The following is a 14,920-nucleotide window of genomic DNA, read 5'->3' as shown; positions in this document are numbered from 1 at the left end:
GGATAAAGCTGTGTCTGTACTGCACCCAGTCCATAGTCAGTCAGTTACTATTAGTCACCCAGTCTGTAGATGCATCAATAGTGATGATAGTGGACATTTTACAGTATGCACGCTAGATAGAGTGCAATAACATTTTGTAACACAGCCAGCAACTTCATCTTGATGCAGAGCCTCAGGTAATTATTTGCATCTAGTGAGGTAGCTATAGAATGAATGAATGGACTTTATTGTCATTGCTACAGTACAGGTACCAAACAACGAAATTTAGGAGGGGTGGCTCCCCTGGTGTTAGGAAAGGGAAAAAAAAACACTTTTAGAAAAAGAATAAAATCACAAGAAGGTAAGGAGCTGGTTTACATAAATAAAGGCTATGTACACAATCCACTGTACTATACTGCACAGATAGTCAACTAGGGTTGTCATATTGCACAAAAAGTATTTTTTCACGTTATTTAAAGTGTCACAGTTTGCAGGCTTGAAATGTACATGTTTGTGCCTCAGCACTAGCTGCCATACAATCCGTCCAGACTGTCCTGGGCCCAGAACTTAGGCCTTTGCTGTGTTCAGGGCCTTGACGGCCCTGTGGTAGAAGCAGTTCTTCAGTCTGTTTGTCTTAGTGGCCGGGGTCCTGTACCTCCTTTTCGAGGGCAGCCTGATAAAGTGTACGTGCCCAGGGTGGGTCGGGTCCCTGGAGATCTTGGAGGCCTTCCTGAGACAGCGTGTGTTGTACAGCTCTTCCAGAGAGGGGAGGGGGGCGCCGGTGATCTTCTGTGCTGTTCTCACGACTCTCTGTAGCGCGTTTCTCTCCGCTGTTGTGCAGCTGTAGAACCAGTTGCAGATGCCGTAGGTGAGGATGCTCTCCACTGCGCCGCGGTAGAAGGCCACCAGTATCTCCTGCTTGTTGTGTTCTTTCCTGAGGCATCTCAGGGTGTATAGCCGCTGTTGTGCCCTCTTGATGGTGCCTTTTGTGTTGTCCTTCCAGGCCAGGTCATGTGATGTCCCAGGTAAACAGCATGTGATGTCCCAGGTAAACAGTAAACAAGACGGGCTAGGTAACTAGCAAGTTAGTATTGGAATAACCATGTTTGTTAAGATATTTTGTATTTATTCTCTCATATTTCTGCAGGTTAATTTGATAACTAATTGCTCATCTAGGTTGTAAGTTAAACAATCTAGGGTGAGGGTAGACCAAGGCGTGGAGAATGTAGACATTGCAAGATGTAAGATACCAAGCCATACTCAACTTTGCTAACATCACAGAAATTATGCAACTGTGCAGCTGTTACCTTTCCAAAGTCTTTGGGTGTAAAGCTTCTGTTGATGTTGAATGTATCATCCAGCCATCTCTGCCACACTCGGATTTGGTCATCCCACCCCAGCTTTGTCTTACACAAGCCTTGCAGGATATGTTTTGCAGGGAGAATAACTGGTGCCAGGAATCCTAGGGTCATATGTATACAATGTACTGTATTGCACTTTCTTATTTTAACATTTTTAATTTAGTTTTGCAATTATTCAACATAACATAAACAATCATACATATGTGACAAGTTCTAGTGTTTTGGTCCACATGGTGGCAACCAATCAAAATGTTCAGACTTTTATTTTGAAACACAGAATTACATTTCAACGTTGTAGAGAATCACAACACAGATCATGGCCGACCCCTCCCACCCCGGCCACGGCCTCCTCACCCTGCTTCCTTCTGGAAGAAGGTTGCGGCTGCCTAAAACTGCAAAGGCCCGCCACAGGCTCAGTTTCTTCCCCTCAGCCGCCAGGCTGATAAATGACTCTGGCTTCCCCCTCCCCCCCGCCCCCAAATCTGCCCAGGACTGAATATGCACTGGACTCACTGTAAAAACTCTGCACTGCACTTTATATATGTTGCACTATCCAATGGACTGTTGTCTGTCCTGTGTTGTCCTGTTTTTTGCATTTGTTTTTGTATACACGTGAAAAAAAGCATAAACGCACTTACAGTAATGCCAAAGCAAATTCCTATATGTGTAGGCATAATGGCAATAAACGTTATCTGAATCTGAATCTGAATCTGAACAGACCAAAATATTGAAACGCAATGGATTCGGTGGGTAATCCCCTCTACTACCTAGTTAACTATAACACTACTTTACATTGTTAGCAGGCTCACAAAACAAGCTGTGTTAGTTGACTAGTGATGTATCTATCATTGATTTTCAACAAAGCGGAAATGTATTCACATTTTTCAAAAGTCAGAACATTACATCGGATGCTGACATGCGGACTAGAACATGTCACATATGTGACACGGTCTGGTGAAAAGGTCTGGATGTCGGCAATTCTCACGCAAAAGTCACGCAAATTATGGATTTGGTTTGAGGGGTACCAACATTCAAATTAGTTCCTTCAACTATTTTTCTATTACTATTACTTTTCAGATTAAAAAAAGAAAAAAAAGAAAAATGACCTGCCCTACTTGGGGACTTTTTCACCAGACCCAGTCTGTCCAGAAATCAGATAAGCGGGGCCAGGTCCAAAACATGTGGACCAAGTCAGCAGCTGATTGTTCAAAATGGTTACATGCATCACTTGTGCCATGAAATATCCTTGCTAGTGTAGCGTTAGTATAATGAATGCGATGTACAATCTTACAGTGTATAATGTCTATGTCTGGCACATATTGAGGAGGTGTGAACCAGCTCCAACACAGTCTCCCATATCTCGTCCATGAGCTTTACCTCCAAATTCCGCTCCCATGCGACAATCTTGTTAAGCGTTTTGGGCTTAATGGAATCTATTTCAGTGAAAAGATTATTATTATTATTATTATTCTCTTAATGTTACTCACTTCACACCTTCCATATTGTATGGGGTGGTCTTGGCCATTTGCAAATGCAAAGCCAGTCATGGTTCAGGGTCTTTTGAGGGGTCACCCCCAAAACACCTAAGGGCCCCGTAGTAAAATGTCCCCCCCCTCATGTCCAGCTGACTCCTACGTCGTTGCCCACAACTAAACCAGTGTTTTGTTTTAAAAAATCTAAATACTACAGCAAAATAATGCATTTTTTTTATGGAAGAGGACAATTTTGCCTGTTTCTAATATTAGGGGCGACATGACCCCCATGTGAACTACGCACTTGGCTGTGTGGAATAGGATGGAGGGTTGACTACAGGTCATAGTTAGTTCAGGTCTCAATGGGAGTTATCCGTTGATGGCCAATAGAGATCATGGGTCAGTCTGTGTCCATGTCATGTTTTATCAAGGAGTTGAACTTTTCACAGTCCGTTCATTCGTTTAGCCAACACGGTCCATACTTCACAAACTGCAGAATGTAAACACAACTGGAGACACGTTTTTGGAGACAGGCATCAGTTACGACTGCTCCCAAAAGAAAGTTAGCACCTTAGTTAATAATGGCTTATTCCAAAAATGTACCTTACCTGCAAGCTTATGGGTCCAACAACACTGAGATTCAGGACGAGATGAGGAGGTTGGTCAAAACATGATACACTGTTTGATGTTAGAGCATGCACCACAGGTGTGTTATAGGCTATAACGTCTCGTAAGATGACCAGGTTGAGTCAGCTCGCCTGTCACAAACACTGTGTCTATCCAAGACTGGGTAACATTGTCAATGTTCTGGGTTAGTGTAGTAAGGTTCTTCTGAGGGTCTGCTGGTTCCGTTGGCTGGAGCGGAGAGGGGGAAGGTGGATTGGCCCAGTAGTTCTGACTGATGTTTTCTATGTTAGAGCTCTCTGGGACTGAGATGGTCGTGCTCTTTCTGGAGTAATCGGACACACTCTGCATGAAGGCGCTCTTGGTGTTGTACTCCTTCCTGAAGAGAATGATGTAGCACTTCGAGAGGAAGTGGCAGCTAAGGATGCCATAGTTGGAGATGAGGATGACCACCATGTTCACAGCTGGCAGGTACTTCCCAGATGTGGTGGAGTAGACAGGCACGAAGATCACCCATGAGATGAGGTAGAGGAGCATGCCGAAGGTGATGAACTTGGCCTCGTTGTATTTCCCAGGAAGTTTCCGCCCCTTGAAGGCGAAGGCGAAACACACCAGTGCCAGGAGGGTGATGTACCCCAGCATCACCCCGAATGCCACGTATGAGCCCACGTCACACTCCAACCGCAAGATGGTGGGTAGCACAATGACCTTTTCCCGAGGGCTCTTGAGGACCAGCCAGAGTGTACAGGTGATGACCTGCAGTGCTACGCAGACAGAGATGATGGCATAGGGCTGGTAGAGCCTCCGCAGCCTCCGCTGTAGCCCTGGGTTGTACTGGAATGCCAACAGGATCTTCAGAGACTTGACCAGGATGCAGGAGACACACAGGGTGAAGCTGAGGCCATACAGCACTAGCGGGAACTGGAACAACAAACAAATTAATGTATGAGTGACTGACTGAATTAATTGATCATTAGAAATACAGTTGAAGTGGATCCGTAACCAGCATAACCACCCAGTACAGCTCAGCTTGGCTAAGCTGTTTGGCTCTTTATCTGGGTAATAGAGGTAAGGTAACAGATAACCTACCTGACAGTGGAGGTCGCTGGGGCGGCCCGCGAAGAACGGTACGCTGATGAAGCTTCCCAACAGTGAGACCAGGATGACATGGCTCAACCAGCCGCCACTTGCCCTCACCACAGGGGTGTTACGCGTGTGCAGGAATAGCGACCCCACCATGAGCACCAGGACTATGCCCAGTGCGGAGAGGGTCAGCAGGGCTACGGCAAAGCTGTCGTTCCAGTTCAAGAACTCCAGTGTCTTGGGGATGCAGACGGAGCTCCCAGCTGAAGACCACTCTCTCTCTGGGTCACAGCTCAGACACTGGTCCATGTCTGAGGACAGACACAGACAGACACAGTCAATTGTTTTGACAACAGCAATGATCAATGTAGGTTGTAACTTGATGCTGCAGTGTGGACACTGGGAAGCCTAGGAAGAGTGCTTTGAGCATAGAGGAACATTACTCTGTATCACATGGTGGGAAATAACATTGAAACAACAATGATGACAATATCATGTCTCATATTGTCAGAATGAATTAAACAGAATAAAACAACTCCATGATAAAGTCATGGCAGGATATGATCAGCATCCTCCGCCAGTCAGAGTGAAAAGAAAGGCGAGAAATCTAACCTGTCTCATTGGAGTAGTGGTTCTCAGTACAGTTGGTGCACTCGTAGCAGCAGGTGTGTTGACCTTCAGCTGTCGTCTTAAACTGTCCAGGAAAGCAGCTATCTGAGCACTTGGACACCACATGCTGAGGACAAGTCATAGTCAGATTGTGTTGTACTATTATTTTTCAAGGATGAATACTATTTCATATTCATACTATTTTCAAGGTCTGAAGAATATTGTTTTCAAACGTAACTGACTGAGGAGAAAGCATAATAATAATAATAATACTACAACATCTACCCGATCTGGAGTATGTATATTGAATTAAAACTATAAATGCCTTAAATCTGTTTTGTTGTTGAGTTTATAGTATTGTTTTTCAGTATGCGTGAGAAAAATACACACACTAAAAGCCTGGTGGTGTTAGGATGTCTGGTGACGGGCAGGAGTGAATGCATCGGCATCCAGCACCGGCCACATGATGAGAATGCTCTACGAAAGATTCTGCATAGCCAGCAGTCTGCAGGGGCCCGGAAAAAAATGCTATGTGGATCACTGAAAAAGATCCCTGAAAAAGGGTGACTTTAACCCAACAAGACTGGAGGATACTGCTGGCGGACACTCCGTCTGGCGCCTGTTCTGCAAGCAGGGTTGCAGAGACTTGCAGAGGAACAAAGGAACAACTCACAACGACTAAAACGTCACAGGAGACATGAGGCCAGAAATGCACCACTACAACCGACACAAAGTTTCACATGCGGCCCAAGAATCAGACTATAGTCATACCGTCACCAATAGAGGCAGAGTAAGGCATCATGTGTCAATCATCATCAAATACGATGGTCTACCATAAGCAAATGTGCGTGCGTGCAAGCGTGTGTCTCCCATAAATGTGGGTCGATCGGTTAGGAATTAACAAAACAACCGTATGTATGTAACAGCTAGCCACCACACCAACAGAAACAGAACACTACTGTGAAGAGAGTTTACCCCCAGGTCCCAGAGCTGCTTCCTGGTTTGGTCATTGGTGTAGGTGAAGCTGTTGTTGTTTGGGTGGTATTCAGCCATGATGTCGGTACAGACGGTCCCCTTGTCAGACTTCCACAGAGTGATCTCATAGCCCTGGTTGATGTCCCCGTTCTTGTCGAACCTGTAGCTTTTCCCCTCCTGCTCAAACTGTGTTTTCTTTAGAGCTTCCAGAACCTGAGTGAAATACACATACTGTAAGCCATGTGTGATGTCTACAGTGTGTTCCAAAGGAGTGTGAACAAAAAGTAAGTAATAAACAAAAGTACAGTACAGCAGAGTAGTCTATAGGAAAGTGCAGTACCTCCCAGGGTTGTACTGTGTCCGGTCTCCTGCAGTCTCTGCTCCTGCAGATATCAGCTACTGCATGGGCCACTGCACTCACAGCCATCTCCACACTGAAGACCACATCCGCCTGTTTTTTCAAGATGCCCACTACCTTTGACACCAGCCCGGGGTTTCCCAATCCACCCTGCAGGCTGAAGAACTTCTTCAGGAAAGAGTTGTTCCCCGTGACATTATCGCTGACCATCAGACTCTCTACGTAGTGATTAAAGGGGGTCATGTTACCACTCTTGAAGGTGTAACCCAACACGTGTCCTATGTCTGTCAGGTCCAGCTGTTCCAGAACCTCATTGGAGGTGGACCAGGCATCACTGGCCACCCACACCCTGTCCCCTGAGCCCAGCCTTGAGCCTAACCTAGTATTTGACCCTGACCCAATCCCCTGGTCCCTCAGCTCCTGGAACAGATATCTCATGTGGGGGGGCTTGGCAAACGACACCACCACCTTCACCTTGGTGTTACTACGGAGGGTGCTGGCCGCCCGTTTGACCGCAAGGCCGATCTTCGGGCTGTTCACTGACTCTGGGAGTACTGCTTTGAAGGCAATACAGATGCCCACTTTCCGGGCCTGTGAAACAAAGCTGTCCAGGGCCGAACGTCCATACTCTCCATCCGTGACAACCACGCCCACCCATTCCCAGTCTCTGTCACTCAGGAACTTGACCATGGCTCCCGTCTGGTACAGGTCGCTAGGAACCGTCCTCATGAATGCAGGGAAGCGATTCTTGTCACTCAGATTGATGGCAGTAGATGAGTAGCTGATCTGCAATAAAAACATGGTTTTCAAGTTTTTACATTTATTACATGCAAGTCAGGTATGTTGGTCAGTCATCAACACTTGACCTACACTGTTACTGTTATTAAATGGTATCAATTGATCACTTCATTGATTACCTGTGGAATCAGCTCCAGGTTCAGTTTCCTGGCAACAGCGATGGACATTTCGGAATACGCTGCTCCAATGACAGCCATAATAGTTTGCTTACAGGTGGAGGTGTTTGCCTCGCCCCCACAGCCCATTGGCTTCTGGGTGAAGTCTGCAGCGGCCCTCAGTGCAGTGGTGACATCAGAACAGGTGTCGTGGATGCGGTAGCCCAGCCTGATCCCAAGCTGGTCCAGGACAGGAGATCTGTTGGCAGCCTCTACAGCCTGGATCATAGCCAGGACCATGGTGAAAACACCTGTGTTGAACCTGTTATAGCAGGGAAATAAAGCATTAACCTGTCAGAGCAAATCAAGTTGAAATCTTCTCTCTTTCCGTCTGTTACGCACACTTACACATACTCACATATACAGTTAGGTCCATATATATTTGGACTCTGACAGAATTTTTGTTATTTTAGCTATTCATCAAAAACGTTAGTTGTATTAATGTGTTAATTTGTCCAATTACATTTGAGCCCCTGAAAATAGGGGACTTTGTATAAAAATGGTTGCAATTCCTAAATGTTTCATACAATATTTTTGTTCGACCCCTTAAATTAAAGCTGAAAGTCTGCACTTCAATTGCATCTCTATTGTTTCACTTCAAATCCATTGTCGTGGATTTACAGAGCGTACAGAGCCAAAAATATGGAAATTGTGTCACTGTCCAAATACTTTTGGACCTAGCTGTACATGTGTGTGCAAAACGGATCATATATGCACACAAGCACATGGGAACACACCCACACATACACACTCACAGGGGCAGTTGGGATATTTTAGAAAATAGGGTTAGTGGTAGTAGTTTGTCTCGGTCAGACTAATTACACAATAGTCAGATCACAGCAAGAGAATGAGGAAAAATAAAGAAAGAAAAAGTGAAAGACACCCTGTCCTCTATCATGGACACTCACCTAACACAGCGTGCCATATGGGGGGCAGAGTAGTGGGTAGAGATTTCCACCCCCCTGTGGATGGGGAAGAGCCCCCCAATGATGATGTCTCCAGGGGATGTGATTCCTGCTGGTCTGAATCCCTCCACAGTGGCTTGTCCTCCCTCCATCTCCAGCAGAGACAGTGTGATGAACAGGAACAACACATCACACATGTGGACCATTCTTCCTCTCAGATTCTCTGTTTCTCTCTCTCTCTCTCTCTCTCTCTCTCTCTCTCTCTCTCTCTCTCTCTCTCTCTCTCTCTCTCTCTCTCTCTCTCTCTCTTTCTCTCTCCCTTTCTCTCCCTCCCTCTGTTCCTCAGTCCCCCTCTCTCACCATTACCAGTGAGCACCGCTGGCAGACTGACTCACCGAATGCATGCTTAACTCTGCCCTCCTCTCACTCTGAGTGACTAGGCTGAATAATTAGCGGCTTGACTGACTAGTTTCAGTTCCAGAAACTCTTGTTTTATTAAAGCATTTCTATTTTGTTTACATTCTTAGTAAAGCAAGTAAATAGCAACCTATGGAAGAGCAATTGGCACTCCTAATCTATGGGAAGGACAATTCACACATCTTTAGCTCATTGTTAATCACCCTATTACTACCCCATTCATTCCCAAATAGCAGACAGTTCTGTGCCGATTAATGGTTTACTCTGCCAGTGTCAGTTAACTACTTGACAGATGCGTACCATAATCGAGCCAGATACTGGTGTGCGGTATGTGACTTTACTTTTGGACATGTCTGGCCTGTGGTATGTGGCCCAACAGCATAATTAAGGTGATAGGGTCACAAGTGGTTTGAAGTATGTGCATCCAGGTGGAATTCGCATTTGACTAAATTTAGGACTTAACGTTAAACAGACGATTCTGCTAAATGTTTATATGTAGAATACAAGTTCCTACTCTGAGTGAGTGCATACGTTGATTTGCTAACTGTAGCATATGGTTCTACTATATCATGTGTTGTTTAGTCTAGTACTGTTGCCATGAGACAGAGACCAAGAGACATGAGTCAACTGCAAGAACTAGTTGGTAACCAGTAGCTTGCTAATGAACTAACCAGCCACACCCCATGTCAATATACTGTATCTGATAGCATGCTTCTATGGTTTGTAAAGAAAGATGAAAATATACATCTCTCTCACTCTCTTACACACACACACACACACACACACACACACACACACACACACACACACACACACACACACACACACACACACACACACACACACACACAAACACACACACCTTACAATAACATTATTGGACTATCTGTAACCGTGAGAGTGACTTTTTACTGAGGGAAGAATAGAGGGAGTTGAGGGGGAACATTTTGGAAATGTTTCTGAATTGATCAAGTTCAAGTTTATTTTTCATGACATCATCATGTATACAAGTATACAGTGCAACAAAATGCTTACGGCAGAGCAGCTCTAAAACATCAACCAACAACCCAGTGCAGTGTGATAAGTACAAATGTAAACATATACATATAAGCACTAAAAGCAGTAACAGTAAATACAGTAAACTAAATACAGTAAAATAAAATATTCAGAATATATAGAATTGTTGTGGCAGCAGTGGGTATAAAGTAAAGTATATTAAGTGTATAGTGCAAGAGTGCAATGTCACTGAGCAGAAGGGGAGTTGTAGGTATGGCCAATGGGGTGGGGGGTTGTAAATTCAACAGGCTCATGGCCTGAGGGTAGAAGCTATTTCGGAAACCTGTTGGTCCGGGACCGAATGTTTTGGTATCGTCAATGAACGGGCAGTTTTCTGGTGGGACCCAGGTGGGGCAGCAAGGACACTCAGACAAAGGACATACAATTGTTTTGTTGGTGTGAATGACATGGGCTGCCAAGTTTCACCAAAAGTTTGGAGTGCGATTTTTTGGCAGTGGAGCGACCCAAAACTGTGCACGTTTTGGCAGCGGCTGCCCTTCTCTCCCACCCAATTATTTGTGCTAGTTTCCTGCAATTTTACATGTTGTTCATAATAAACCAGCACAAGAAATGAAAATAATTAACATTTTATAAAACAAGACAAAAATGCAGACAATATATCATATTTATGAAATCTTAATAAACAAATACAGTAGCCTACAGACTCTAAAAGAAAATTGGGCCCCATCAACAGGACTCAGCCCCTTGGTCAGCAGCAGAAAGACCCTTGGTCATCATCTTATATACAGTGCATTGCTCATAGATGCAGTGCAGCCTGGTTGTAGTAGTCTGAAAGTTGTTCCCCCCAATATAAATTATTTCTAAATAAATGATGTAATACCGTATGTATTGATACAGTTATCAGAGCTTTCCATAAGTGCCGGCTGCTGGCCAAACAGCCGACTACTCATTTATGTCCAGTCGGCTACTTTCAGTGTTTCCCATCAATTACCCATTGTTCCGCCACAGTTTCATACCAAACCAAAAATACTTTTACTTTCTCATAATAGCATAAAAGATCTCTAACATTGTGATTTACGCTGTTCTATTTCATGGAGCTCCGCCCCATAGGGGAGCTATGCTCCTATTGGTTTACCCAACTACCTTAAAGAATTGCTCCATAGTCCTAATATATAAACATGCAGTAAGTATGTGTGCACTGGGAAGGCCTACAACAGAGGATCCAGCCAATCCAAGCCAGCATATTGCAATAGCCCACTCACCACAGAATGGGAAGAAAGACAGTTCTTGCAGTTCTTGTTGAACCTGTTGACAGTGGACTAGACTGAAATGTTATTCTGTCAATGTCAAGATATCGACAGAAATACATACTCTGGCTGAAATTTCCAACAAAGCCCCCAATACTGTAAGATCCCAGATTGACTCCAGCTATGCCACATAAAGCACCTCTCAAAGTGTGCTTTCTCATACTGTGTCTTGAATGGCTCTGACTCAACAATGGCTGTAAGTGTTTTATTCATTTATTTAGTATAGGGACATACTGTAGCACTCTTTCCAGTGCTAACCCCAGTGCTTCCCAGTGCTAACTCAAGTGCTAAGCTCTTCAATTAAATGTTTTATTTCATTCTCAGGAATGCCAAGTACACCCAACTTCTCATTGAGCTTGGAAAGATGTGATAAACCATGATCAGGAATATCTTGAAATTCTTCAATGTCTGAATGACAGAGGCAGATAACAATAACTGAACTGAAATCTGAACTGACACAAGTCTATTTGGCAATCAATGTATTTTTCTGCTGGTTGAAATTGAGCACTTTTCATTGCCCTTTGATATCCCTTGGGGTCTCTGTATAAGTGAAAGGAACAATTGAACAACTGAACGCCACAAGTAAAGGAGCAATTGGGTGCATTTCTATGAAGTTTCATAGAATACATAATGTATTGATTCAAGGGTACACAATTTACACATTTTAATTGTGTTGGGTTGATTGTGGATACTACAGTTTTTTACGGTCGCTAAGTCACAGTGTTCAATACTGAAGTCACAGAGTCACAACTCTTCATACAGTCAGCAAAGCAGAAGTCCATGTGGGCCAAACTGTGACTCTTACTCTGTGATTTGTGCATTGCTGCTTTCATACAAAATGCATTCAATGACCACGTGATCCAAAATCTATAACACTTCTCTCATTCAAACTCCCCCACCAGCAAAACACTATGAATTTGCAACACAGTTTTTTTTGTTAACATACTGTGTTCAAGAACACGTTCAAAACAGAATGATTTGGTTCATTTTTGCAGTAATCATATTTCTATCATATATGACAGAAAGCTCGCAATAAACTGTTTTTTTGCACAGTGTTTGAGTGTGCAGATGCTGTTATTTTGCACTCTATTGATACTCTTCAGTTCCAGCACCTCAGCAAAGTCTGATAACGGATGAGCGATGGTATTTTCACTATTTGCAGTAATCATATTGAAATGTCTAGAAAATATTAGCAGAAAATATACAATAAAATGAAATAGACTAGATGCATTGCCAGGGAAGACATTAGATGTGACCAGATGCAGACCAGAGGGTGGACCAAAACCCTCAGGAGTGAGACATTTTGGTGTGATTGCTATTGTATTGTAGCCCTGGAATTTCTGTTTTTCTTTTTTGTTTGAACTTTGCATCTTCCACTTTATTTTCCACTTTTCATTTTACACAAGTAAATGTAGTGTACTTTGAAGTAAATGTACCGTAACTTACTTTCTGCAAAGATACTGAAAAAAAAACAACTAAATTGCTTAAGGATAGAAGCAAATTGCGGCATTTCTGATTCATTCTTGTTGCCTAATACTTTACAGTTGTACAGTCAACTATTCTGTCTATGATTACTATAAATCAATTTTTTTTATAATGAAATATTCATTCTTGTGAAAATCATTCAAACTACAATGCTCCCTGTTGTTAGTGTTTTGTAAGTCAGAATGTTATGAATGACTGTGTATGCTTTCTGAGTGAACTTTGTTGCCAGTGTATGGTTGAACGAGCTTCTTTTGAGACATGAATGAAGTGATTGGCCAACATGCATGTTAGTAATGCAGACTGTATGAAGAGTTGTGACTCTGTGACTTCAGTATTGAACACTGAGACTTAGTGACCGTAAAAAACTGTAATAAAAAAACACAAATCAGATGCCTCAAGTGAGTTTTCAGCAAGCACTGTTGAAGCTTGCTGAGTGACTCTGGACAGGTATATGCCCAGGCATGCCCAACAATAAGCAACAGGCATATGCCCCGCTGTGTAAATGGCGCTAATGCATGCTTTGATTTCATTGTGCTCATGTCCTAGTGGGCTACTGTGTATAGTCATGCTGGTCTCCTTTCTGCCACTTGGTGGAGCTGTTGTCATTTTGTTCAGTGTTCTTCTCCTGCGCTCGAGCATCGAGGCTGTCCACTGTTATTTATGGGGTGCTATTGGTAACATTGCTCTATTGTGCCTGATAGCAATGACTTTCCATTTTTTAATGCATTTTTAACACAGCTTTGAAAGTGATTGATGGATTGAATGGAAGTGGCTAGTTGGGTAGTATTGGGCTTAGTGTTGACAGGCAGCATCTCATGGGAGTTTATGTTCTGTTTTGCAATCCACACTATTTCGCTTGATTATCGATGTGTTTATTGTTTCAGTCTGTCCTGGACCAAAAACGTATTGTGCAAGCCCCCCCCCCGCCCGCCCAAGAGCACTGGGCAGTCACTCACACACTGATGACCAATCCCTGTTTTAAGTTAGGGAACACACCCCACAAACAAATACACACTCACACACACATACACACTCACACACACAAGTGAAAACACAACTCTACCCCCTACCCCTCAAACATCCCCCTATCCTCCTCTCATCCTCTCCTTTCTCCGCCTCATCCCCCTTTCATATAGCTACATTCCTGTCACTGTTAATGTGAGAGAAAATCGTAATGAACAGAAATCATAGAAGCAATATGACATGACCTTGGTTACATACTGTATATTCATACCTATGTATACATACTGTATGCAACTGGTAAACAGACCTAGCTTTTCAGTGTCATGCACCCCTCAAAGACAATAGTACAGGGACATCTATCCTCGATTCCAAGATGTAGCAACGTTACTTCTGTAACTTATGACATGCCAACTGTACAACATAGAGCATATGTGTGTATGACTGTTTATGTGCACACATTGCACATTTTCGTAAACAGTGATCATGAGTTTACTATCCACTCCTTCCTCCTGAGTCACTGACTCATACAATTACAGAGATCCTGGAGTCCTGGAGTGTAATTAATCGATTATTCATGTCTTGTCTTCGATCGATGCCTGACTGAGTGAGCTGTCTGTGGGGACGAGGAGGGGAGATGGAGACAGTGTACTAGGACAGGGTGCTGTGTTCTGTTTTGGGGGGCGATGCACCAGGCACATGTACTGGCTCTCCTTCAGGGGTGACATCACATGGTTATGGGGAAAAAAAAGGATTATTCCCAGAAGAAGATTACTTTGAAGTACTTTGGTGCCATGTAGAAATACACAGATAAGTGAAAAGTTGTGAAAAAGTAAAGAGAGAGAGGTAGTGGAAGAGTGGGTTGTGTTTGTGTTGAGTAGAGAGAGAGGACGGGGGGAGTGTATCAATCTGTTGTGTTGTTGGGGAGTATAGAGAGAGAGAGAGAGAGAGAGAGAGAGAGAGAGAGAGAGAGAGAGAGAGAGAGAGAGAGAGAGAGAGAGAGAGGGTGGGGATAAGTGTGTTGTGTTGAGCAGAAGGAGAGAGGGAGAGACTGTCTTCAGGAAGATCAGCCCGACTCATAGGAAGATAGGGTTCAAAGACTTGTTATCACTGAAGAGACTGCAGGCAGAGAAAACAGCCCACAGTCACTCTGAACATATTGAAACAGTGCGTGTGTGTGTGTGTGTGTGTGTGTGTGTGCGCGTGTGTGTGTGTGCGCGTGTGTGTGTGTGTGTGTGTGCGTGTGTGTGTACGTGTGCGTGCGTACAATACATGAATGTGTGTGTGCATGCATGCATGCGTGTGTATATCTATCATGTCATCCTATAACCAAGCCGTCATATTTGAGCCATAACCCCAGTGTCAGGTTTGTGCAAAAGGCGCTCTGTCGACTTTTTTCGCTGTAATGTTCAAGT

General features: G+C 43.8%; 1 protein-coding gene across 1 annotated transcript; it reads right to left on the bottom strand.

The window, feature by feature from the left end:
• Nucleotides 1-3,255: 3,255 nt before the first annotated feature.
• Nucleotides 3,256-8,525, bottom strand: LOC308166649 (G-protein coupled receptor family C group 6 member A-like; the record flags this gene model as incomplete). Its single annotated transcript, XM_080540976.1, has 8 exons — nucleotides 3,256-3,302; nucleotides 3,712-4,357; nucleotides 4,526-4,830; nucleotides 5,132-5,255; nucleotides 6,104-6,316; nucleotides 6,444-7,247; nucleotides 7,379-7,676; nucleotides 8,323-8,525. The coding sequence occupies 8 exons, from the start codon at nucleotides 8,523-8,525 to the stop codon at nucleotides 3,256-3,258; spliced, it is 2,640 nt and encodes an 879-aa protein (XP_080397102.1).
• Nucleotides 8,526-14,920: the final 6,395 nt, after the last annotated feature.

Source organism: Nansenia antarctica, assembly GCF_963989245.1.
Source record: "Nansenia antarctica genome assembly, chromosome: 10".
Classification (NCBI taxonomy): Eukaryota; Metazoa; Chordata; class Actinopteri; order Argentiniformes; family Microstomatidae; genus Nansenia; species Nansenia antarctica.
Note: the sequence above shows the minus strand (reverse complement) of the source record. Positions and strands in the feature narration are given on the sequence as shown.